The sequence below is a fragment of the Neoarius graeffei genome, chromosome 5 (genome assembly GCF_027579695.1).
Source record: "Neoarius graeffei isolate fNeoGra1 chromosome 5, fNeoGra1.pri, whole genome shotgun sequence".
In the NCBI taxonomy this organism is placed as follows: Eukaryota; Metazoa; Chordata; class Actinopteri; order Siluriformes; family Ariidae; genus Neoarius; species Neoarius graeffei.
Genome location: NC_083573.1, coordinates 1274581 through 1300305, shown reverse-complemented (window position 1 = coordinate 1300305; position 25725 = coordinate 1274581). Strand labels below are relative to the sequence as shown.

Genomic DNA, 25725 nt, shown 5'->3' with positions numbered 1-25725 from the left:
CAGCTCGTTGGTCTTGGCCATAGTGGAGTTTGGAGTGTGATTGTTTGAGATTGTGGACAGGTGTCTTTTATACTGATAATGAGTTCAAACAGGTGCCATTAATACAGGTAACGAGTGGAGGACAGAGGAGCCTCTTAAAGAAGAAGTTACAAGTCTGTGAGAGCCAGAAATCTTGCTTGTTTGTAGGTGACCAAATACTTATTTTACCGAGGAATTTACCAATTAATTCATTAAAAATCCTACAGTGTGATTTCCTGGATTCTTTCCCCCCATTCTGTCTCTCATAGTTGAAGTGTACCTATGATGAAAATTACAGGCCTCTCTCATCTTTTTAAGTGGGAGAACTTGCACAATTGGTGACTGACTAAATACTTTTTTGCCCCACTGTACTAGGACCACATGCAGCTACGTAGAAGTAAGTTTTCTGATTCCACAGTAACTCTGGATGGCCTTTCTGTTTCTTCACGTGCAGCAGTAAAAGACCTCGGAGTGATTATTGACCCCAGTCTTTCATTCAAAACTCACATTGATGACATTACCCAGATAGCTTTCTTTCATCTCAGAAATATTTCTAAGATAAGAAATTTAATGTCACTACGTGACGCAGAAAAAGTAGTTCATGCTTTCATTCCCTCCAGGTTGGATTATTGTAATGCCTTACTGTCTGGATGTTCCAATAAGTGCATAAACAAGCTCCAGTTAGTTCAAAATGCAGCAGCAAGAGTCCTTACGAGAACTAAAAAATATGACCACATCACCCCTGTCTTATCCACACTGCATTGGCTCCCAATCAAATTTCGTATTGATTATAAAATACTACTACTGACCTTTAAAGCACTGAATGGTCTCGCACCACAGTACCTGAATGAACTTCTGCTCCTCTATGACCCGCCACACCTACTTGGATCAAAAGGTGCAGGCTATCTGCTGGTACCTCGTATAGTGAAGGCTACATCAGGGGGCGGAGCCTTTTCTTACAAAGCCCCACAGTTATGGAACAGCCTTCCAAGTAGTGTTTGGGAATCAGACACAGTCTCAGTGTTTAAGTCTAGGCTGAAAACATCTGTTTAGTCAAGCCTTGTGTTAGTGTTTATGAGGTAAAGGTGTAGATCTGGAGGGTCCTCAGACAGAGTGTTTTGGTAAACTGGGATGTATGGATGCTGTCAGTCCCCACTCGCTTGCTCACTCGAGTTTGTTGACGGTGTAGTGGCTGCTGCTTTATGTCCCGGGGCCCCTCATGCCTGTGTTACCTTCTGGCTCTCCCCTTTTAGTTATGCTGTCATAGTTAGTTGCTGGAGTCCCTGCTTGTACTCAGTGCAGTATGTATACTGTTCCTACTTATTCAGGGGACATTGGGCATACCTAACAACCTATTTTTTTCTCTCCCTCTCCCCCCAAATCTGTCCCTCTGAGTTACATGTTGGTCCTGGGATCGAGATGCTGACCTCTTCTGCTCCTCGGACTTGCCTGATCCATCCTGGTGCCCTGTGTCTGGTTGGCGTCTCATCGCATCGCTCCAGTGGAGGACGGCCCCATGTGGACAGTTGAAAGTCACACTTGGAGGACGCTCTGGACTCTTACAGTAATGCTTTTATGACTGAGGACTACAGTTGACTTGCTAACTTTAGGACTGCAGTTGTCATGAACAGTTTTGCACTCAAGTTACCATCAATGAAGAGTTATAACATCAACGAAACTGACTTCTTGTTAAAACTGTTAATGTTATAGTCATGCTGTCTGTTGTTGCACAAATGAGGATGGGTTCCCTTTTGAGTCTGGTTCCTCTCGAGGTTTCTTCCTCATGTCGTCTGAGGGAGTTTTTCCTTGCCACCGTCGCCACAGGCTTGCTCATTGGGGATAGATTAAGGATAAAATTAGCTCATGTTTTAAGTCATTCAAATTGTCGAAAAGCAGCTTTACACAATGTTTATTGTTAAAAGCACTATACAAATAAACTTGACTTGACTTGAGGTGTAAAGACCTGAGTGACTTTGACAAATGGTCAAATCTTTGGAGCTAGATGGTTAGAGCATCTCCAATATAGCGAGGCTTGTGGGGTGCATCTGGCCAGAAGTGGTGTGAATCTCCTGAGAGTGGTCTGAGGAGGGATGAACCATGAACTGGCAACAGGTTGCTGGGCACCCAAGGCTCATCAATGCCTGAGGGCAACAAAGGCTATTCCATCTGGTCCGAACCAACAGATGGGCTACTGTGGCATAAGTCACAGAATATTTTAATGATGGTTCCTGAAGGAACGTGTCACAACACCCTGCTGTATATGGGGCTGCGTAGCTTCAGACCTGGCAGAGTTCCTGTGCTCAGCCCTGTCCTCTGGTAAAAGCACCCACAAGAAGCACACAATCACCAGAACTGGACCTTGGGCCAACAGAAGACGGTCATCCCATTTTCTTTGACATCACATGGCTTTGGCAGCATATTAGTGGTCATAATGTTTTGGATCATTGGCATATTTTACAATATTGTTTACTGATGACATTACAAGTGCACACGTGTGATTTTAAAGATGAATAATTTAAAAAAAAAAAAACAGGCTTCCAACTTTTTATGTCTGTTTGTTAGATTAATGTTTCACTCCCATCCCATGTTATTCTCACAGAGAACTCTGCATTTCTCTTTGATTATATTGATGATAAACATGGATCTCAAAATGATCTCACCTGTTTGTATCTCGCAGTGTGGGAAATGCAGATAAAGAATTGAACCTTCAGCGCAGTTGATGTTGTACAGGGGTCCTGCAGGCTGGAATTGGCCCAGGCCCTGCAACTGACCGTTATCCCAGGACACGACTGTGTACAGCACTTCCCCATTCTCTTTCATCTCAAAGCCAAGGTTGGTCAATTTGCAGTGAAACTGACCAGCACGAGAGCAACGAAATCTGCAGAGTAAAATACAGAAAGGACAGTAAAAACAAAAATCTGGCTTACTTTTTAATGTCAATAATTCAGCAGATTTTTGTGAAGGACAGAATAAAATATTCCTGAGGTACCTGTATGCACCGCTGTCATCACCGTGTTTCACTAATTCAGGGATGAATACCTCTGTGATGACTGAATGCTTCTGAACAGGAGAAAACAGTCGTTATAAATTTACACATTATACAGAGATGAATAATTATTCGGTGGTGCCAGTGAGCCTCCAGTTATAAAGACTCAAAAATAGTACAGTTGAGACCAAAAGTTTACATACACGCAAATATCAATGTTATTTCCAAAGGAGATCATTTGAAAATAATAGCTCAGAAAAGCTTTTATTTCCTGTATCAGGTTTCCTGTCAGTCAGAATTTTACATACACTTTATTAACATTTGGTGGCATTGCCTTTTAATTGCTTGAACTTGAATCAAATACTTTGGGTAGCTTTTCACAAGCTTCTCACAATACTTCTGCTCGTTCCTTCTGACAAGACTGGTATCACTCAGTGAGGTTTATGGGCCTCTTTGCTCAGAAACAAGTTTTCAGTTCAGACCACAAATGTTCTATTGAATCCAGGTCTGGGCTTTGTGATAGCCACTCCAATATTTTCACTTTGTTGTCTATATAGCATTTTGTTATAATTTGGACATAGCGTATGCTTAGAATCGATGTCCAGCTGGAAGACCTAGTTGTGGTCAAATTTTAACTTTCTGGCTGATGTCTTGAAATGTTACTTCATTATTTCGAGATAATCCTCCTTCCTCATGATGATGTCCATTTTCTGAGGTGCACCAGTCTCTTTTCCAAGAAAACACCCCACAGCATGATGCAGCCAACCCCATGCTTCTCAGTAAGGATGGTATAATTCATTTTAAATGCCTCATCCTTTTCCCTTCATACAGAGTGCTGATTTATTACAGCCGACTAGTATTTTCTGTTTGTTTGTTTCACCTACACTGTATTGATAAACCTTATTTGAAAAAACATGACATTACCTGCTCTCTGTTCTCCTGCTGCAACTTCTGGTTTTGTTCACTGTTTAAAAACAGATCGACAAGATGATAATTAATGATGGGTCCAAAAATATTTGGAGAGTGAAATTATTTTACGTGTCTACCACAATGTATAGGATTTGAAATTAAAAATTAAGCTCAAAGTGCAGATTTTCAGCTTTAATTTGAGGATATTTACATCCAAATCAAGTGAACAATGGAGGAATTACAGCATTTTTGTATCCAAAATTACTGGAGAATGAATATCGTACACTCTTGTCATTTTCAATACTTGGTAGCAAATCCTGTGCTGTAAATGACTGCCTGAAGTCTGGAACCCATATTCACCAGATGCCGGGTTTCTTCCCCGGTGATGCTCTGGAAGGCCTTTATTGAAGTTGTATTCAGTTCCTGATTGTTCTTGAGGGCATTTTGTCTTCAGTTTTACTTTCAGCAAGTGAAACGCATGCTTAGTAGGATTCAGGTCTGGTGATTGTCTTGGCCGTTGCAAAACATTCCAGTTCTCTGTCTGAAGAAGCATTGGGTTGCTTTTGAATTATGCTTTGGCTCATTGCCCATTTGCCCTTTAAAACATCTTCCAAAGGGTTTTGAAGCATTTGGCTAACTCTGATCAGATCATACAGCTCTCAACACAACATAAGTGATCCTGCTGCTTTTGTCACAGAGGCAATAAACACAAAGGAAACAGTTCCATTGGCAGTCGTACATGCCCACAGCATGAGTGATATACTCCCTTAATCAGTCCCTTCCCTTCCTCACACTGTCTCCCCATGATATCTTCCCATCATTCCCATCAGGTTGATCTCAGTCTCATCTGTCCACAAGATATTGTTCTCGAAGAGGACAGATTAATAAATAAATGTGCATTATTTTTATTCAATTCACATTTTTTTGTCAATTCACTATATATCCAGGACATATAGGAGAATAGAAATACTGTTTCTCTCTCACCTTACTTGTAAAATCGTCTGTGTGTGTGTAATTTTTATATATATTTGTATTAGCTGCTGGGGAATGATTGTGTTGAATGCTGAAGTGTAATCCAAGAACAGCATTTGCACATAGGTGTTCTTTGAGTCCAGGTGAGTGAGGGCTGGGTGAAGAGCAGCGGAAATAGCATCCTCTGTGGACCTGTTTGACCTATATGCAAACTGGAATGGGTCATGAGAGGGAGGGAGGATGGACTTGATGTTCTGCATGAACAGCAGCTCAAAGCATTTCATGATGATAGAAGTCAGTGCTACAGGTCAGTAGTCATTATAGCTGGATGGGAGGGGCTTCTTTGGCACTGGTATTATGGTTGTGGCTTTGAAACACGTGGGGACAACAGCTTGGTTCAGGGAGATGTTGAAGATGTTAGTGAGGACATCCTTGAGCTCCATGGCACAGTCCTTCAAAACACGACCAGGTATGTTGTCTGGTCCAGCTGCCTTACGTGGGTTGATCCTAGAGAGGGTCCTCGCCATGCTGGCTGGAGCCAGACATACAGCCTGCTTGTCCGGGGGAGGAGTGGTCTTCTGTGCTGGTGTATTGTGTTATGGTTTCAAAGCATCCAAAGAAGTCATTGAGGTGGTTTAGCAACGTGTTGTCACTCTCACAGGTCTGTGGTGGGAGTTTGTAGTTTGTGAGGGTTTGGATGCCATGCCAGACAGACTGTGCATCTCTGGTGTTGCTGAAGCGTCTAGATATTTTCTTACCGGACTGATGTTTTGCCTCCCTGATGCCGCAGGATAGGTTGGGTCTTGCTGTTGCTCGTCCTGCGGTATCACCGGCCCTAAAGGCTGCACCCTGAGCCCTCAGGAGCCTGTGAACTTCTCCTGTCACCCAAGGCTTCTGGTTAGCATGAACAGTGATGGTTTTGCAGTAAGTGACATCAGTGCATTTGATGATCAGTGACTGCCTTGGTGTGTTCCTCTATGTCTATGTGGTCATTGTAAGTGGCTGCTTCTTTGAAAATGTCCCAGTGTGTGGTGCTAAAACAGTCCTTCAAAGCATAGGAGGCCCCCTCTGGCCACATAGATACCTGCTTTTGTGTTGGTCTGATGGCTCTCACTCTGGGTTTATATGCAGGTCTCAGCTAGCCTGGCAAGCCAGACTAAATGTGAATATTTAGTCTGGCCTCGATCTGTAGACATTTCCGACGGGTATGGGAGGAACAAACCGCTGTCTTTCAAACTGTCTCTGTGCGTATAGGCCAACGCTCTGACCAATCAGAGCAACAGTGACTGTGACGTAGTCAGAGCGCGCAGTGGGGGAGACCTTGAAATAAATAATTTTTCAAAATGCGTATTAATTAATAAACAGGTTCTAGATATTAAGAAGTTTGGAGATAATGACCACAAGTTTGGAGTCTGTACCACATACTTAACATACACTTATTTTTTTCAAGTGTTTTTCAAGGGTTTGCTTAAACTGTTTGAGTGTTTTTATTTAGTGGTGTTTGGTGAAATAATTTCCCTTAAATTTAAAATAATGGGAAAATAAGAAACAATCAAAAAGTAATGTTTCAAAGCTGTTTATTAATTCTTCGTACTGCACAAACTAGCCCCATCCTTTTGGCTACGAGCGGAGCCAGCTGGTAGATCAGACTTTTGCCATAGCCGGTCGGCAAAACAGCGAAAACGTCCTTCTTGAAAAGGAATGAGCGGAGAGCCTCTTCCTGCTCATGTTTCAACAAAAACTCCAAGTCTAATTCTTCTAAAACTGATTCCAAAGCGGAGTCAAACGCGTGCTGTTCACTAGCAGTAGCCATCTTTCCTGTTGTGCTTTCTCCAGCGTCGCGCAGCTTTGTCGTCACTCCTGCAAAAGCCCGCCCAAAGAATCCAAACAAAAACCTTGCGTTGTGATTGGCGGGCACGATTTGATGCCCGGGGTGTTTTTGTTTATATGGTGCGAGGCTAGACCCACTCGCTAGGCAAAAATATTTTTGGCTGCTAGGCGGGTGGGTCTAGTTTACTAGGCTAGATCTCAGCATGATGGTGATGTGATCAGAGAGACCTACGTGGGGGAGGAGGGAGGCTTTGTAAGCTCCTTTGTGGGTTGTGTACACCAAGTCCAGTAAGTTGTCTCCACTTGTTGGAAAGTCCACATGTCGATGTATTTTGGGCAGTAAAACATTTAAATCTGCGTGATTGAAGTCTCCTGCTGTGATGAGGAATCCATCTGGGTGAGCTGTCTGTTGTTCACTGATGGTCTGGTAGAGTTCATTGAGTGCCTCACGCCGAACATTGGTGTTAGCGGTGGGAGGGATGTAAACAGTGATGAGCAGAATCGATGTACGCTCCCTCGGTAGGTAGAAGGGTCGGCACTTGATGATGAGAAACTTCACCAGTGGAGAACAGTGTTTGTGGACAACAGTAGCATTCCAGCACCAAGTGTTGCTGATGTAAGCACACACTCCCCTCCCATGGGTCTTGCCTCCTTCCATAAAGGCTCAGTCAGCGCGGTAGCACGTTAACCCAGCTAGCTGAATAGCAGAGTCTGGGATCTTGTCATTCAGCCAGGATTCCGTAAAGATGAAAACACAGCAGTCCCCCACATCACGTAATGCAGATCTCATGAGTTTTATGTGGTCTATTTTATTGTCTAGTGAGCATACGTTTGCCAGAATGAGGAATGGTATCACAGGTCTGTGCGGGCTCGTGGCTAGCCTAGCCCGAATGCCGCCATGCTTCTGTTTCCTCTCACACCGCTTCTGGCACCTCCTCTCTAGGTGAGACACAGCAGGCAAGTCCGGTGATGTAGTAATCTGGCAGAGAAGACCCAGGCCTTGAAGTTCCTCTCTGACTTTCTGGCCCAAGACAAGATGTTTGGTCTTTGTTTCCAATAGCCAGAAGGCAGTGGCAACAATATCTTGTGAGCGATGTCGTCGGTGCACTACTCAGACACGTGCATAGACAAAGCACACAGATATACACTAGAGCACACACTAGCACTAAACATAGAGAGAGAGAGAGAGAGAGGGGAGGGGCAAGTAGAATATTTTATATATATATATATATATATATATACACACACACACTTTACATCTTTTGGTAAACCCTTTGTATTTACTCTGGTGAAGTCTTCTCTTTACTGTTGACATTGATACAGATACAACTTCATCCTGGCGAGTGTTCTTTATCTGGCTACCTGTTGTGAAGGGATTTTTCTTCACCAGGGAAAGAATTCTATTGTCCACCAGTTGTTTTTGAAGGTCTTCCAGGCCTTTTGGTGTCACTGAGCTCACAAATGCATTGCTTCTTATAAGAATGTACCAAATAGTTGATTTGGCCACACTTAATGTTTTGCCATCACTCTGATGGGTTTATTTTGATTTTTCAGATTAATGATGACTTGGACTTGAGAATGATCTCCTGCTTCACGAGCAGTGACTGCTCTCTGGACTTCATAAAAGAGTTCACAGCAACAGACTCCAAAGGCAAATCCCACACTTGAAATCATCTCTGCACCTTTGATCTGCTTACCTGTAAGTGAAATAATGGGGAAATAAGACACATTTGGCCATGAATCAGCTGAGCAGCCAACTGTCCAATACTTTTGGTCCCTTGAAAAAAAAGAGGCTGGGGTGTCAGCACCATCCACAAAGTGCTGTAATTCCTTCAACAGGTGGCACGGTGGTGTTGTGGTTAGCACTGTCACCTCACAGCAAGAAGGTTCTGGGTTCGAGCTCAGTGGCCGACAGGGGGCTTTTCTGTGTGGAGTTTGCATGTTCTCCCTGTGTCCACATGGGTTTCCTCTGGGTGCTCCGGTTTCCCCCACAGTCCAAAGACATGCAGTTAGGTTAACATGGGGTGGCCTTGGGCTGACGTGCCCTTGAGCAAGGTACCTAACCCCTAACTGCTTCTTGGGTGCTATAGTATGGCTACCCACTGTTCTGTCTGTGTCTGTGTGTTCGTTCACTGCTTCAGATGGGTTAAAGGCAGAGGATGAATTTCTTTGTGCTTGAGTGCGCATGTAACAAATAAAGGCTGCTGCTTCTTCAACGTTCAACAGATTTGGATGTAAATACATTCAAATTAAAGCTGGAAGTCTGCACTTTGAAGTCATACTCCTGACTTAAATCCACTTCCAATGTACTATGGGATCAATAATTTTGTCATTGTCTGAATATTTATGGACCCAACTGTATATCGTCAGAAGAAATGCATGTCCGAAGAAATATTTATTGTAAACGAGAGGATTCGTTCCTCACTGCTGTTTGTCGGTTTCCTGGTGTCTGGGTTGTTCATCAGAATCCTGAAGCTCTTCTTCATCTGGACACCTGCTCAGAGAATCAAACACTTCCATGAGCGCACACAGACACACAATAAATATAAAAATTTTATATATATATATATACACACACACATATATACACATATATACACACACACACACATCACAAAACCATGCTCAATATTTCATAGAATAATTAAGTCTTTGAGGACAAAAAAAAAAAAAAGACTCCAATAGCCTCAAAATGAGACTTGAATGTCTCCATTTAAAATTCTGAATATTTAAATAAATACATCGATAGAGCCATGGGAAAAAATAAGTCTACAATTTCCATGAGATGTACTTTTCTCAACATATTTAAACAAGCAAACATTTCAATCTCTGACACAGTGCCTACAGATAAAGGTGGTATACTCCAACAACAAAAAAAGTCAAAGTCCTTCCCACGCCTTACAGTACCTGGTATTCCTAGGCAGTCTCCCACTCAAGTACTAACCAGGCCCAACCTGTATGTGGCGCATCAGGCGGCGCCGATCTCCGTTTCCATAGCCCTCGGCCTCTCGCCTATTACATAGCTAGGGTTACAGTGGGGGGCTAGTCCTCTGGTAACCACGAGAGTTTAACTCCCCATGCACATCTGTATTGCAGCGTGCCTTGCCAGATGGCGGTAGGTACCATTTTTATGATGGTCTTTGGTATGACCCGACCGTGAATAGAACTCATGATCTCCCGATCGAGAGGCGGACACGCTACCACTAGGCCACTAGTCGGTATACTCCAACAAACAACAAATAAAATTCACATTTTTTAGTCATTTTCATAATTCAAATTTAAAAAGTAAAAAAAAAAAAAAAAAAAAAAGTCAGTACACCCTTACCTTTATCACACATTTAAGTCCATAAAATTCGACTCAGGTGTTCCAGATAAGGTGCCATTGTTTAGAACCTCCTGCAGGTGAACCCCGTTTTATTTAAACCTGACATCTTGGGTCTAGTGTTCTCTTTGCTCTTGAAGTGTGTGGTGTCATCATGCCAAGATCTAAAGAGCTCTCTAAGGACCTCAGAAAAAAAAGCTGTGGATGCCAATGAATCTGGAAAGGGATTTAAAAAGATTTCTAAATTATGAGAAATAAATCATTCCACTGTGAGGAAAATCAGCTACAAGTGATGTAGATTTCAAAGAACTGCCAGTTTGTCCAGGACTGGCAGCCCCAGCAAATTTAGCCCAAGAACAGATTGTTTGATGCTAAAAGAAGGCGAGAACAACCTCAACCTTTCATCACTGGGTCTGCAGGTAACTCTTGCAACTGTTGGTGTGAAAGTGCAAACATCTACAATCAGAAAGAGATTGGACAAATTTGACCTGCATGGGAGGCATGCCAGGAAAAATGTCTTTACTCTCCAAAAGAAACATTAAAGCAAGACTACAGTTTGCTTGTCACGACCCAAAGGCCACGGAAACTGATAGGACCCAATATGCAACTACAGGAAATGAGTGGAAGTGTACCTGAGGAGTTGATTCGTGAGGTGGGTAGGCAGGTGACAGGCACAGCAGCACAGTCCAAAACCAACTTGGTGAGATCCAGGAAGATGGCATTAAGTCCCAAAAAATGGCAGGCAAAGTCATAATCCACAACGTAAACAAAGTCTGAAGCCAAAGTCACAACGAGAGGTCCCAAAAACGTCAAGTAAAAATCGTAATCCAAAAAACAAACTCTAGGAGCCAAGCGTGAACGTGAGCAAGACTAAACTTACAGCGAGTATTTATCCACACCAGGTGAATCTCCTTGGTGTGTGTGTATATAGAGAGGCAGATGAGAAACACAGCAGGTGTGCTAACGGTGCAGGGAGAACAGGGAAAAATGCAGAGCAGAGCACAAGGCACAGTTCAGGATCTGGAAGTTCTAGGCTGGATTGTGACAGTAACCCCCCCCTTACGGATGCCTCTGGGTGTCCCAGACAGGGCTCCCAGGTACTTGTGGTGGAAATCACTGATGAGCACAGGGTCGAGGATGAAATGTGCCAGCACCCAGGACCTCTCCTCTGGCCTATAGTCCTCCCAGTTGACCAGATACTGTTGCCCTCACCCTCTTCGATGGACCTGTAGTAGTTTCCTGAATGTGTAGGCCTCCCCTCCATCGACAATCCTGGGAGGGGGAAGGGTCTTGGAAGGGGCTGGAAACCAGGGGTCTTAATCGAGAGGCATGAAAAGATGGGTGAAGGTCACATAGACCTGGGCAACACTTATTTAACAATGGTGAGGTTGATGACCTAAGAAATGGGGAAGGGGCCAACAAATCTGGGGGCCAGCTTGCGTGAGCAGACCCTGAGAGGAAACTGGCTGTGGACACCCTTTTGTCCTGGGTGGTAGGCAGGAGCCAGCCTGCAATGTCAATCTGCCATCCTTTTGTACATGTGGTTGTTGCACAAGAGATGACATCTGGCATTTGCCCAAACTCTGTGGCAGTGTTGGACAAAGGTTTAGGCTGAAGGAACAGATGCTGCCTCCTCCTCCTGTTCAGGGAAAAGAGGGAGCTGGTAACCAAGGCAACACTAGAAGGGAATCAACCCGGTGGATGATGATGGAAGGTTGTTGTGGGTGCATTCGATCCAGGGGAGCACCTGGCTCCAGAAAGATGGCTCACCAGATGTTAGGCACCATAAAGCGACCTCCAACTTCTGATTGGTGCACTCTGTCTGCCTGTTAATCTGGGAGTGGTAACCCCAAGGAGAGGCTGGGAGTGGCCCCAATGAGTTTGCAGAACTCTTTCCAGAAATGAGTGGAAAATTGAGGGCCTCAGTCAGACACAATGTCCGTAGGCAGACCGTGAATTTGAAACACGTGGTAGATAAACAGTTCCACAGTCTCTTTAGCTGAAGGCAACTTAGGGAGGGGAACGAAGTGAGCCACCTGAGAGAAGCGATTGACGATCGTCATGATGCGAGTTTTGCCTTTGGTGCTGGGGAGGCCAGTGACAAAATCCACCACAATGTGGGACCAAGGATGGCATGGTACAGGTAGGGGTCTTAATAATCTAGCAGCAGGTTGATTGTTAGTCTTGTTCCTGGAGCAGACATCACAGGCTGCCACAAATGTCCGAATGTCTTGCCGCATTGTCGGCCACCAGAAGCATTGCCTGAGGACAGTAAGGGTCTGGGCTGCCCCAGGGTGACCGGCTAGGAGGGAGCTGTGCCCCCACTGAAGTACTTGGGAGAGCATGCAAGGGGGCACATACAAACAGTTGGGTGGACCATTGCTTGGTCCTGGATCATTGGACAAGGCGTTTAGGACAGTAGTTTCTGTGTCAAGTTGGGTGGCGACCACAAGGCAATGGGCAGGGAGGATGGGCTCGGTAGTGTCTTGCTGAGAGTCCAAAGAAAACTGCCTGGAAAGAGCATCTGGCTTGATGTTCTTGGAGCCAGGTCTAAAGCAGAGCACAAAGTTGAACTGGGAGAAAAACAGAGACCATCTGGCTTGGCATGCATCAAGATGCTTTGCAGTCCTAAGCTACTCAAGATTTTTATGGTCTGTCCAAATGATAAACGGGATCTCAGTCCCCTCCAACCAATGCCTCCATTCTTCTAGGGCCAGCTCGATAGCTAGCAATTCACGATCCCCAATGCCATAGTTGTGTTCGGCTAGGGTCATGTGACAGGAAAAGAATGTGCAGGGGTGTACCTTGTTATCCTTGGCTGACCTCTGGGACACCAGTCCTGACACCAGTGTTGGAGGTGTCCATTTTGAGAATGAACTGAATGGCGGGATCTGGGATGATGAGAACTGGCGCAGTGGTGAATCTGTTTTTCAGAGGAGGCTTTCTCAACATGGTCCATCCAAGAGAAGGGGTGTTTGGAGGATGTGAGTTTGGTCAGACGAGCAGCAATGGTGCTGTAGTTCTTAATGAACCTTTGGTAAAAGTTAGCAAACACCAAAAAACGCTGATTTGAGTGCCTTGTAGTCTGCTGGGTCCATAGTATGGTGGATCAATTCTGTCATGACCCAAAGGCCATGGAAACAGATAGGACCCAATGTACAACTACAGGAAATGAGTGAAAGTGAGGAGTTGATTCACCAGGCGGGCAGGCAGGTGACAGGCACAGCAGCACAGTCCAAAACCAACTTGGTGAGATCCAGAAAGATGGTGTTAAGTCCCAAAAAACAGCAGGCAAAGTCTTAATCCACAATGTAAACAAAGTCCCGAGCCAAAAAGTCACAGTGGCAGGTCCCAAAATGGCAAGCAAATTGTAATCCACAACATAAAGTCCAAATGCAAAGTGACAGGTCCCAAAAACGGCAGGCAAAAATCGTAATCCAAAAAACGCAAACAAAGTCGAGGAACCAAGTGGAAGCGTGAACATGAGCAAGACTAAACTTACCATGAGTATTTATCTGCACCGGGTGAATCTCCTCAGTGTGTTTAGAGAGGCAGATGACAAACATGTAGCAGGTGTGCAAACACAGCACGGAGAGAATGGGGAAAAATGCAGAGCAGAGCACAAGGCACAGGTCAGGATCTGGAAGTTCTGGACTGGATCAGGACATTGCCAATGAACATATAGGCAAAGCCCAGGCCTTTTGAAGTAATGTGTTCTGGACAGACGAATCAAAGGTACAGTTGTTTGGCCACAGTAAGAGTACATGTGTGGTGCAGACCAAAGATGGCTTTTCAGCACAAGAACCTCATACCAACTATAAAGCATGGTGGTGGAAATGTTCTGGTTTGGGGTTGCTTTGCTGCCTGAGGGACTGGGAAGCTTGCATTCATTGATTCAATTATTAATTCATATCAAAAAGTGCTTGAAGATAATGAGGCCATTTGTTCAAAAGTTGAAGATGAACCTGAGGTGGACCTTTCAACAAGATGGTGATCCTGAGCACATGAACAAATCCACCAAGGAACAGCTCAAAAAGAAGAAATGGAGTGTTATGGAACGACCTCGTCAAAGCCCAGATTTGAACCCCATTGAAATGTTGTGGGGAGCTTTGAAAAGGGCAATTGATGCAAGAAAACCTTCAAACATCGTGACTGAAGGAATTTTGCCTGAAAAGTGGTCAAAAACTTTCAGCAAGCCAAAGTCAGAGACTGGTAGACAGTTATACAAAATGCAGACAGGTTATTTTTGTTAAAGGGAGCAATACTAGATTCTGAAGCCAAGGGTGTACTTACTTTCTACACTGAATAATATTACAGCTATTAATATTCTTGCTGAATAAATGATTGAAAGAGCTCATTTTCCCTTGTTTTGTTCATCACCTTTATCTGTAGACACTGTATCAAAAGGGTGAAATGTTTGCTTGCTTAAATACATTGAGAAAAGTCTCCAATTTCCATGGGATTCACTTATTTTTTCACATGACCCATAGATAGATTAGAGCTCATATTATCTTTTGCTTACTGAAGGTAAGATGTGTGTGTGTGTGTGTGTGTGTGTGTGTGTGTACCTCGGTATCTCCAGTGTACAGTGTGGATTCTCCAGACCAGCAGAGAGCAGCTTCACTCCTGAATCCTGCAGGTTATTTCCACTGAGATTCAGTTCTGTCAGACTGGAGAAAGTAAATCTGATTCTCAAGTCCACATTTCAGTGTCTCATAGAATAATACATTCCAGTTTAAACAAAATAAATCAGTTGAGTTCACTGTGTAGAAGAAGGAACATGATGCATGAACATGAGTGTGAAGAGAGAAAGTCAGATTGGGCCTCGGATAGAATTTTACTGGGATAAAAGTCACAAATAAAAACACAATCAGTTATGTTTGTAATCTTCAGTGATAAAGTGATGATCTGAGTCGTGTGTGTGTGGGGGGGGATATCAGGAACTCACTGTAGTGTCTCCAGTGTACAGTGTGGATCCTTCAGTAGATCAGAGAGCAGCTTCACTCCTGAATCCTGCAGGTTATTGTCCCTCAGGTCCAGTTCTCTCAGTCTGGAGGAGTTTGAGCTGAGAACTGAGGACAGAACTCTACAGCTTTCCTCGGTCAGTTTACACCGACGCAGACTGGAAGAGAAACGATGAAATCTGTGAATATCTGATGGATAAATGAGGTGTGTTCCAGCAGTTGTGGAATAAAGTGTCTCCCTGAACACAAGGTTCTGATGTCAGAATAAAAATATAAAATAAAGAGACTGTGTGTTTGTACTCGGACAGATCCACCTGTCTCAGCTCATAGGAGACGATGGATTTAACTACATTTTTTATGATCTATTTATAGAATAGATGCTATTTTTAATCTATTTTTATAATCTATTATTCGACCTCATTTATTTTTACCTCTCTTTTATCTGTTTATTCTATTTATTTTATTTTTATCTTAAAGTACATACCATTTTTTTTTTATCACACTGCACATTAACTGATTTTATTGGTTTTATATCCAATTTTGACTTTATGATTTGATTTTATGATTTCATGATCAATTTTACTATTTTTGATTGATTTTACAATCTTATGTTTGATTTTCATGATTCGGTTTGGTTTTATGTCTTTTGTCTTGCCTCATTATTTCTTTCTTTCGATTCTTCTTATTTGGCCGATCATGTATTTAATTGCATTTGTCTCAACTGTAAAGCGCTTTGAGTCACCTGCTGTTTTTAAATGTGCTGGAGAAATAAAGTGACTTGACATGCGTGTGGGGCGGCACGGTGGTGTAGTGGTTAGCGCTGTCGCCTCACAGCAAGAAGGTCCTGGGTTCGAGCCCCGTGGCGAACCCGGCGAGGGCCTTTCTGTGTGGAGTTTGCATGTTCTCCCCGTGTCCGCGTGGGTTTCCTCCGGGTGCTCCGGTTTCCCCCACAATCCAAAGACATGCAGATTAGGTTAACTGGTGACTCTAAATTGAGCGTAGGTGTGAATGTGAGTGTGAATGGTTGTCTGTGTCTATGTGTCAGCCCTGTGATGACCTGGCGACTTGTCCAGGGTGTACCCCGCCTTTCGCCCGTAGTCAGCTGGGATAGGCTCCAGCTCGCCTGCGACCCTGTAGAACAGGATAAAGCGGCTACAGATAATGAGATGAGATGAGACATGAGTGTGGAGAGAGAAAGTAAGATTGGGCCTTGGATATAATTTTACTGGGATAAAAGTCACAAATAAAGACACAATAAATTCTGTTTGTGATTTTCAGTTATAAAGTGATGATCTGAGTCCTGTGTGTGTGTGTGTGTGTACCTCAGTATCTCCAGTGTACAGTGTGGATTCTCCAGTCCAGCAGAGAGCAGCTTCACTCCTGAATCCTTCAGTTTATTTCCACTGAGATTCAGGTCTGTCAGACTGGAGGAGTTTGAGCTGAGAACTGAGGACAGAACTCTACAGCTTTCCTCTGTCAGATTACACCCACGCAGACTGGAAAAGAAATGATGAAATATCTGATGGATAAATGTAGCCATCTGAATCAGTTTCTGAGTAGAAGGAAGAATAGCAGGGGAAGAGGGCCCCGACATGAGGAGCGCAGCGCAGAGGCTTGTGTTATTGGGGGGGGGGGTGTCTCCCTCCGGGACACTTTATACTTAAAATTGTGCATTCTGGTGCATTTTAACAGCAGTGAAGCAGCTTTAGTACACTGCAATTTTAAGATACATTTTTCTGAAAATCTGTCACTTCAATTTTGATAATTTTTTTTTTTTTACTGATTTCAGATCAACAAGGTATTTTAACTTTAACTTGAGAGCAATTATCTGTGTTCTTTGAAGTTTATTCTGGTTTAATGTTGGTATTAATAGGTACCAACAGACAACATTTTAAAATGGTATTCAGAGCATTATTTTTCAGTAATCAAGAAAACAAAGCAAATACACAAAGCTTAAGCCATTATCTTTAACAGTCTTTGAGATATGGCGTTTTGGAGACCCCAAAATTCGGCGGTCATCAGAGCTGAAAATGCACATTTTGTGACTCCATCAGTGGCGGCTGGTAGTCTTTCAAACGGGAGGCTGGTCGGTTACGATATTTCCAGATTTTAAAAGAAAAAAGAAAAAAAAACAATTTTGCCCATACTCTTGCCTCTGATCTGGCTGATTGTTGGCAGCGTCACAAACTGTGAAATAACAGGTTCTTTTGGCCCATTAGCCTACTGTCCAATATACATGATGGTGGTGTTGGGGGGGAGGGGTATATTTTAACATTTTATATTTTAAAATTGTGGCATGTTGTTTAAAAATTGATCATTATTGAAAGCAGCTCTTTGTCAGGAACCTCAGCAGTAACAGCAGAGTGTTCTGGAATAGGCACAAGCACTGACCTTGGGGAGCCAAACATAGAGCTGGGTGCCACACATTTCATTCACTGACACTTTCCCTATATTTTACTTATTTTGACTGAGAAATGTTTTATTGACAATTTTGATAACCCTTCACTTTTAATCCAGGTCTGTAGTGTGAAATGTTCTCGGCTGTGTTTTTGTTTAAAAATGTTTTTCCAGGGGGCGCTAGCGAGCAGTGATGTGAGGACGTGTTTGTACGGGGCTCCCGACCGGGGCGAACCTTTTTTAAAAATAATAGTTTTATAAAACAACTTTAGACAGACCATGTTTATCCCTGATAATTGAGTAATAGCAGTGCATCATATAAATAGCTTCATTTTTTTCACAACATACAACTAGACGACAAAATGCCTAAGGGAAACCGCTGCAAGAAGGAGGCCTTCGCTAAAGCCTCGGACACCGCTGAAACCTCATCCGTATATGAGGAATCTTCAGACGAGGAAACTATAGACCTATCTGCCGTCATGGCTGCTATTGCAAGCAGCGAAAACAAGATTTTGGCACGAATAGACTCAAGCATAGCTGACTTGAACACTAAAATAGACGCGCTCCGGGAGGATATGGCGAAGCAGGAGGTCCGTCTCAACGAGTTAGAGTCCGGCCTGAATACATACTCGGACAGGACGGCTACCACTGAAAACGAGGTAGCCATGTTAAAAGCGGAAGTCACCTCACTCCGCCAAAAAATGGAAGAAATCGACGGGGGACAGCGCCGATTCAATGCGCGTTTAGTCGGAATAAAAGAAGGTTTTGAATCGAGCGAGGGGCGGCGGCCAACTGCGAATATTGCTGAACTATTGCAGGAACTGTTGAGTTTAAACTTCATACCAACCCTGGATGCAGCATATCGCGGCGCCCGACGTGCTAACGAAGGGGGCCCTCCCAGAGTCATTGTGATCAGATTTCACTACCTACGGGAACGGGATGAGGTTTTCCGTACAGCGGCTCGTTTGGCGCCGCTGACCCTGCACGACAAGAGAGTGAGCATTTTTCCAGACTACACAGTGATGGTGGCGAGGAAGCGAGCAGCCTTCGCCGAGGCTAAGCATTTACTCCGGAGCTGCCAGAATGTCAAGTTCGGTGTCCGGTTCCCAGCGGTGCTCCGCATTACCGACTCAGCTGGTCGGGAGAGGCGGTTTGAGGATCCAGCGACAGCGGTGGAATATATTAAAGAGAACTTGAAGCCCAAGGACACTGTAGGTTGATTTAACCAAATGGACAATGGAGACTAGATGTTAATAACGAACTGTTGGGTCCAAGTGTGAAAGGTACATGAAAAACAATTTAAAGGGGAGAGGTGGGTCATATAAAAGTACTTTGGTTTGTTTTCTGTTGTTGGCTATGTGTAAATAATTTTCATCCTAAGTTTTATACAATTTATATATACCATGGTTTGCCCCGGTTGGGGCCTGTTAGGAGGATAGGTTAGAAGGTTAACTGCAGCACAATGCTAGAAGAGGGGTGTGCGATCTCGACAGGTTCAGTAGATCAGCATAGGGATTTAAGACTCAGTTTTAGTTTTGTAGTTAGACAGGGACTTTTTCGTGCCTTTTTATCTTATTTATTTAGTCTAGAAGCACAATATCTGATATTCAAAAGTCAGGCCATATTCGCTTTTTGAGTTGGAATATAAAGGGACTCCATAACCCAGTCAAGCGAAGTAGGGTCTTTGCACATTTAAAAACATTAGGAAGTGATGTCATGTTTTTACAGGAGACTCATTTACGAGCAAGTGAATACACAAAGCTAAAGAAAGCTTGGATAGGGCAATTATTTTGTTCAAAAAATGAGGATAGAGTGCGTGGTACAGCTATTTTGATTAGAAAAGGCATCCCATTCATCCCATCACAGACTGTGTGTGATCCCAGGGGTAGATATGTTATAGTGACTGGCAAACTGTACAGCACCCAAGTAACATTAGCCAATGTATATGGACCCAATTGGGACGACCCACTTTTTTTTTTTTTTTACTAATTTCATAGCAGCACTACCAGACCTCGATAATAACCAGTTGATACTGGGGGGGGTGATTTTAACTGTTTTTTACACCCAAAACTAGACAAGTCAAACCCCAGACCTAATAGCAAGATTTCAAACTCTGGAGTGGTTATCCAGTCATTTATAGACACATATGCACTTTTTGACCCCTGGAGGAGAGACAACCCAACTACTAGACAATATTCCTTCTTCTCCCCAGTTCACCACTCTTTTTCCAGGATCGACTTTTTCCTTGTAGATAGTAGAACTTTACCTATGGTCAAGGATAGCCAGTATAACAGTATTGTTATTTCTGACCATGGCCCAGTGCAACTGGACATATGTTTTCCAGAGTGTACCAGACCATGCCGTACATGGCGGTTTGATCCTCTGTTGTTATCTAAGGACTCTTTTAAGAAATTCATCTCTCAACAAATTGATAGTTTTTTGGAATTCAATCTTACACCAGAAATACCATTAACTACTGTATGGGAGGCTTTCAAGGCCTATATTAGGGGCCAGATAATCTCTTATACAGCATATGAGAGAAAGAAGCGCAAACAACGCTTAAGCGACCTGTCTCACGATATAGCAGAGACGGATCATAAATACGCTGACTCCCCAACGCCTGAGCTCTACAGAGAAAAATTACTGTTAAAAACTGAATTCGATAACCTCTCTATTCAACAAATTGAACGGTTATTTTTTAAATCAAAACAAAAATTTTATGAACACGGGGAGAAAGCTGGAAAGCTTTTAGCCCACCAAGTTAGACAGTCCGCAGCTGTTAACACAATTCCTGAGATCCTAACAAAACTGGGAGAGAAAACCACTAACCCGATTGCAATAAATGATGAGTTTAAACAATTCTATATGACTCTCTACAGGTCAGAACCCCCAGACGACCCAACAGATATCACTAAATTTTTAGAGGGACTGACCATTCCAGTGATCACCCCAGAGGACAGTTTACAGATAGATAGAGAGATCACAGCGGATGAAATAATGCAAGCAATAAAATCAATGCAGAGTGGTAAGGCTGGGGGGCCTGATGGGTTTTCAATCGAGATATACAAAGAATTTGCTGATAAGCTTGTACCAATACTTAGCCAGTTGTACCGGTGCATTTTTGAACAACAGAGATTGCCACAAACCATGACTCAGGCCATAATTTCAGTGCTGCACAAAAAGGACAAAGACCCCTTATTATGTGGCTCATACCGCCCAATAAGCCTTTTAAACTGCGACTATAAAATTCTCACAAAAATATTAGCCACCCGTATAGATAGTGTAATTTCAACGGTCATTGATCCAGATCAAACAAGTTTCATTCCAGGTAGACAATCATTTTATAACATGCGTAGATTGTTCAATGTCCTGTATACCCCACATGTGGCATCTGGGGGGGGGATCACAGAAGTGGTGATCTCTTTGGATGCCGAAAAAGCTTTTGACCGTGTTGAATGGTGGTACCTGTTTGCTGTCTTAGAAAAATTTGGCTTCGGATCATCATTCTTGACATGGATTAAAATAATATATGATGCACCTACTGCAGCTGTACGGACCAATAACAACATCTCTGACTATTTCCCTCTTTACAGATCTTGCAGGCAGGGTTGCAGCCTCTCCCCATATTTGTTTGATCTGGCCGTCAAACCCCTTGCTATTGAGGTATTTCACCTGACGTCACAGGGTCACGTGACGCCCCGGTGTCCACCATTTTGGACGGCAAGCTAGCTAATGTCAACAACAGTAGCTAGTATGTTACTGTAGCAATATTTACGTTCAGTCATTTGGATGACTGTTAAAACCTTTCAGTCTCAAGTTTTTCCTTTACTGGATTTACTAGTTTACTGAGCTAGCGCGCGATGGCTCCCGGCTCGGCCGGAGAGCGCGCGATGGCTCCCGGCTCGGCCGGAGAGCGCGCGATGGCTCCCGGCTCGGCCGGAGAGCGCGCGATGGCTCCCGGCTCGGCCGGAGAGCGCGCGATGGCTCCCGGCTCGGCCGGAGAGCGCGCGATGGCTCGCGGCTCGGACGGAGAGCGCGCGATGGCTCGCGGCTCGGACGGAGAGCGCGCGATGGCTTGCGGCTCGGACGGAGAGCGCGCGATGGCTCCCGGCTCGGCCGGAGAGCGCTAGCTCAGTAAACTAGTAAATCCAGTAAAGGAAAAACTTGAGACTGAAAGGTTTTAACAGTCATCCAAATGACTGAACGTAAACATTGCTACAGTAACATACCAGCTACTATGTTGTTGACATTAGCTAGTGCTAACAGCTAGTTGCTAGTACACTGCTACAACACAGACACTGACCCTAATAATACAGTTCTTAGTCATTGCCTGGTAACAGCAAATTTATAACGGGCCATGTCTCAACAGACTAAGAAGTTATTTCAATGACATTTAATAACATTTTGTTTATCCTGAGGACCGAAAGTAAATGAAAATGTGAACAAACCTTAGCTGTAATCAGATGGCGACCACCGGCTCCAGGGACGACCCGCTGATGTAGGCATGTTACCCAGCCTGACAAAATATTTGTAGGCATCCAAACTCTTATACGCTTTCAGATCAATACCTGTGTATGGCGATGGGTTTTTAACGACATAGGTATACAGATCATGTGGGCCGAAGTCAGGTAAAGACGAGGGCTTCGTGTACTTCCGTACGTCAGTGAACAATCCTGGTGGAAGCAGGTAAACATCGTTCTCTAAGCCTGCTAACCTCAATTTTTGCAAATACCTCTCCCTCTGCTCGCCCTGTAAATGCCCTACATCACTGGATAGTGAAGGTGTTTTCTGCATCTCGCTCCTTTTTCTTTTGTTTTTCGTTTGTCGCCTTCCTCGCATTCAAACTGATTCGAGCCGTGCCGTCCAAAATGGCAGCATCACATGACTTGGTCACGTGAGTGAAATACCTCAATAGCCCTTAGAGCAGAGGAAGATATTACAGGTATCTCTCGCGGCGGTAAAGTCCATAAGGTGGCGCTATATGCAGATGATCTGCTTTTGTATATATCCAACCCGACAGCGTCGATACCAAAGCTATTGCTGATGCTAGAAAACTTTAGTCACCTCTCAGGTTATAAATTGAATTATAAAAAAGAGCCTGCTCTTTCCAATCAATGGTACAAAAGGAGAATATTCCAAATTTCCATTTAAAATAGAACACAATATGTTTACATATCTAGGAATTAAAATCACCCACAAGATGGAAAATTTGGAGAAACAAAATTTCAGGCCATTATTAGAACAAACAAAACAGGATCTTGGGAAATGGTCAACATTACCAACTTCGCTGGCAGGTCGTATTAATATAGTTAAAATGATAGTTCTACCTAGATTTCTGTATTTGTTTCAGATGATCCCCGTATTTACCCCTCTGAAAACATTTAAACAGTTAGATAGACTAATCTCTTCATTTATATGGAACAAATCTAATCCTAGAATGGGAAAAAAATACCTGGAGGTTCCTAAAGATGCTGGTGGGTTAGGATTACCCAATTTTCTCTGGTACTATTGGGCAGCAAACATAGTAAAACTTACCCATTGGATTTACACTTATGAGAATAAGCAGGGTCCAGACTGGGTCCACATGGAACTATTATCTAATCCTCTACCAACACTCTCAACATCGCTACCACACAACAGTAATATACAGTTCACAAACCCAGTTGTCAAAGCTTCACTAAGGATATGGTTACAGTTTAGAAGACATTTTGATTTGGAGCAGTATAGCAGTTACTTCCCAGTAGCAAATAACCATTTCTTTCTTCCATCTAGGTTCGACAATGCATTTCAATATTGGCATAGAAATGGGTTGATATTCTTCGGCGATTTGTACCCTGATAACATGTTTATTTCATTTGAAACACTTGAAAAGGACCATAATATACCCAGATCGCATTTTTTTAGGTTTCTTCAGATATGTAGCTTTACCAGAGAAAAGTTCCCCTCATTTCCTTCCACACCACCAAAGAACCTTTTAGATGAAATTTTAGCACTGGATCCCTATGAGAAGAAACGTGTATCTGTAATTTACAATATGATCAGAGGCTTGAAACCAATATCATGGGATAAAACTAAAATGGCATGGGAAAAAGATTTGGGGGTTGAGCTTTCTGAAGATATGTGGCAACATTGTCTAAAACGTATACATACCTCGTCATTGTGTATACGACATTGTTTTACTCAATTTAAAGTACTCCATCGTCTGCACTATTCAAGAGATAAATTGTCTAAACTCTTTCCCATTACAGATTTGGGTTGTCCGAGATGTAATTATGTACCAGCCACAGCAGGACATATGTTCTGGTCATGCACCTCCCTTAGCGACTATTGGAGACAGATATTTGATGTTTTTTCTAAAATCTGTGGTCAGACTATACTTCCTGATTACCACACGGCCATCTTTGGTGTACCACCTCCAGGCTGCAAAGTCTCAAACTTACAAACAAATGCGTTAGCATTTGCTTCCCTGCTTGCACGTAGACTCATACTTTTTAATTGGAAATCAAATTCAGCCCCATCATTTCTGCAGTGGTTAAGGGATGTACTATCTTTTCTACCATTAGAGAAACTGAGATACAAGATATGTAAGGCCCGCAAAAACTTCATCCTGACCTGGAGTCCCTTTGTAGAATTTGTAGAAGATTTTCCTTTCAATGATGCACCGTATTTGTCCCTGTATTTTTCTGTTTATTTAATTTTATTTCTGTTTAAGAGTCTTGGGGTTGAGGGTGGGGATACATTTTTTTTTCTGTGTGAGTTTATTGTTTATTTTTGTAAGTTGTTGTTTGTTAAAGAAAAACTGCAAAATAAAGTTTAAAAAAAAATGTTTTCCAAATTGTAGCGGTGTTTAATTCATATCCAGAAAAATATATATTCCAATATAATATACTCAGCATAAACATTTTAAATAGATTCTATATTTTTGGTCCATCCATGACATATTACTAAAGTAGCCTATTTACTGTTGTTGATGTGGGTCACTTGCTGTTAGCCAATTCACTTTCTTGTACCAGGAGAGCTGAAAGGAACGAGTATTATTCCCCACCTTTTTCACCAAGTCAATTTGAGGCGTTGGTCTACCCTGCTCTTTAATTTTAATTTTTTCCTCGAAAGGAAGACTGGCAAATGGCTTCGCCAAAATTAAATCAGCAATGCTTGGCATCCATGTGCAGCTTTCTTGCTAGCTGACTAGCCCCCTCAAGTTCAGGTTCAGTCACTCAAATAAACGAAATTTCTGGAACTAAGATAGCAAACTTGACAACACTATATTTACACTTTATTTACAATGAAAATCTATACAAACTAAAAAAGCTGGTAGAAACCGTATGTAATGAATTAAATCGAAATGTAAGCTGATCTCTTACAATACACCACAGCACTTGCGAATCCACATAGGACTGAACTGAGATTCACCGCTGCCTGTCTATATTTGAAACGAGCTGTCAATAAAAGAAAATATCCGGCCGCTTTCACCAATCACCAGTCTCCTCGTGGAAACTGCCATGTCCCTCCCACTGTGAGGCTCGGAGTCCGTGGGCGGGCATTTTCGCAGTATTTGTCCAATAACCGTCTTGCATTTTGAGATTGAAAAGCGCATAGCTCCCAAATGCCGTTGAAGCCCACTGAGGCTGGGCTGCATCGTGCTGTCCCGAGGGGGAAAAAACTCACGCACACATTAGGCGAACTGGGGGAAGTTATAACGGAATGATTTCGCACTGTAGTTGGGTTGAGCACATATTTCTATGATTCTGGATCTGAAATAGCAATGTTATAAGGTTGGCTATAACATAAGCCAAGCGCAATTCATCCTACACGATGTTCGTCATTTTTAGAGGAGGCTGAGCCTCCCTCGCTGTCTTAGAGCAATCGCCCGTGGACTCCATATCTGCAAAAGTAAAGGCTGCACAGGCCTTTAATAGTTTTATAGCAGCATCACCTCCTGCCAGTGTGAACTCCTCACAATTTTGTGCCTCTGTCTTGAATCAAACAAATGCAAGGGCTTTTAAAAGTGCATGAAGCACTCTTTCATCTCTTTGGGAAACAGGCAGAATCAGCTCTGGTAGGATTTTCAAAACTCATTCATTTCTTAACTCAGTAATTTTCCAGCTTTTATATTGATCATATTGGTGTACATACTGTAGATATATAAAAAAAAAAAAAAAAAAAAAAAAAAAGTGTATACACCCTGTTAAAATGATAGGTTTTTCTGTTGTTTAAAAAAAATAAATTTTCAAAACTTTTCCCACATTTAACATGAGCTATAACCTGTACAATTCAATTTAAAAACAAACAAATCTGTTAGGGGGAAAACATAAAAAAAGTACAAT

The 25725-nt window shown here is 42.9% G+C and overlaps 1 protein-coding gene across 1 annotated transcript in view; it reads right to left on the bottom strand.

The window, feature by feature from the left end:
* Positions 1 to 25725, bottom strand: part of LOC132886357 (NACHT, LRR and PYD domains-containing protein 3-like) — a 49431-nt gene that overhangs the window by 4607 nt on the left and 19099 nt on the right. The window contains exons 8-14 of the mRNA XM_060920920.1: positions 16324 to 16497; positions 14986 to 15159; positions 14606 to 14707; positions 9141 to 9209; positions 3929 to 3968; positions 3008 to 3078; positions 2679 to 2896 (exon numbers count right to left, since the gene is read on the bottom strand). Coding sequence (XP_060776903.1) covers positions 2679 to 2896; positions 3008 to 3078; positions 3929 to 3968; positions 9141 to 9209; positions 14606 to 14707; positions 14986 to 15159; positions 16324 to 16497 — 848 coding nt within the window. The remainder of the gene's footprint in view (positions 1 to 2678; positions 2897 to 3007; positions 3079 to 3928; positions 3969 to 9140; positions 9210 to 14605; positions 14708 to 14985; positions 15160 to 16323; positions 16498 to 25725) is intronic.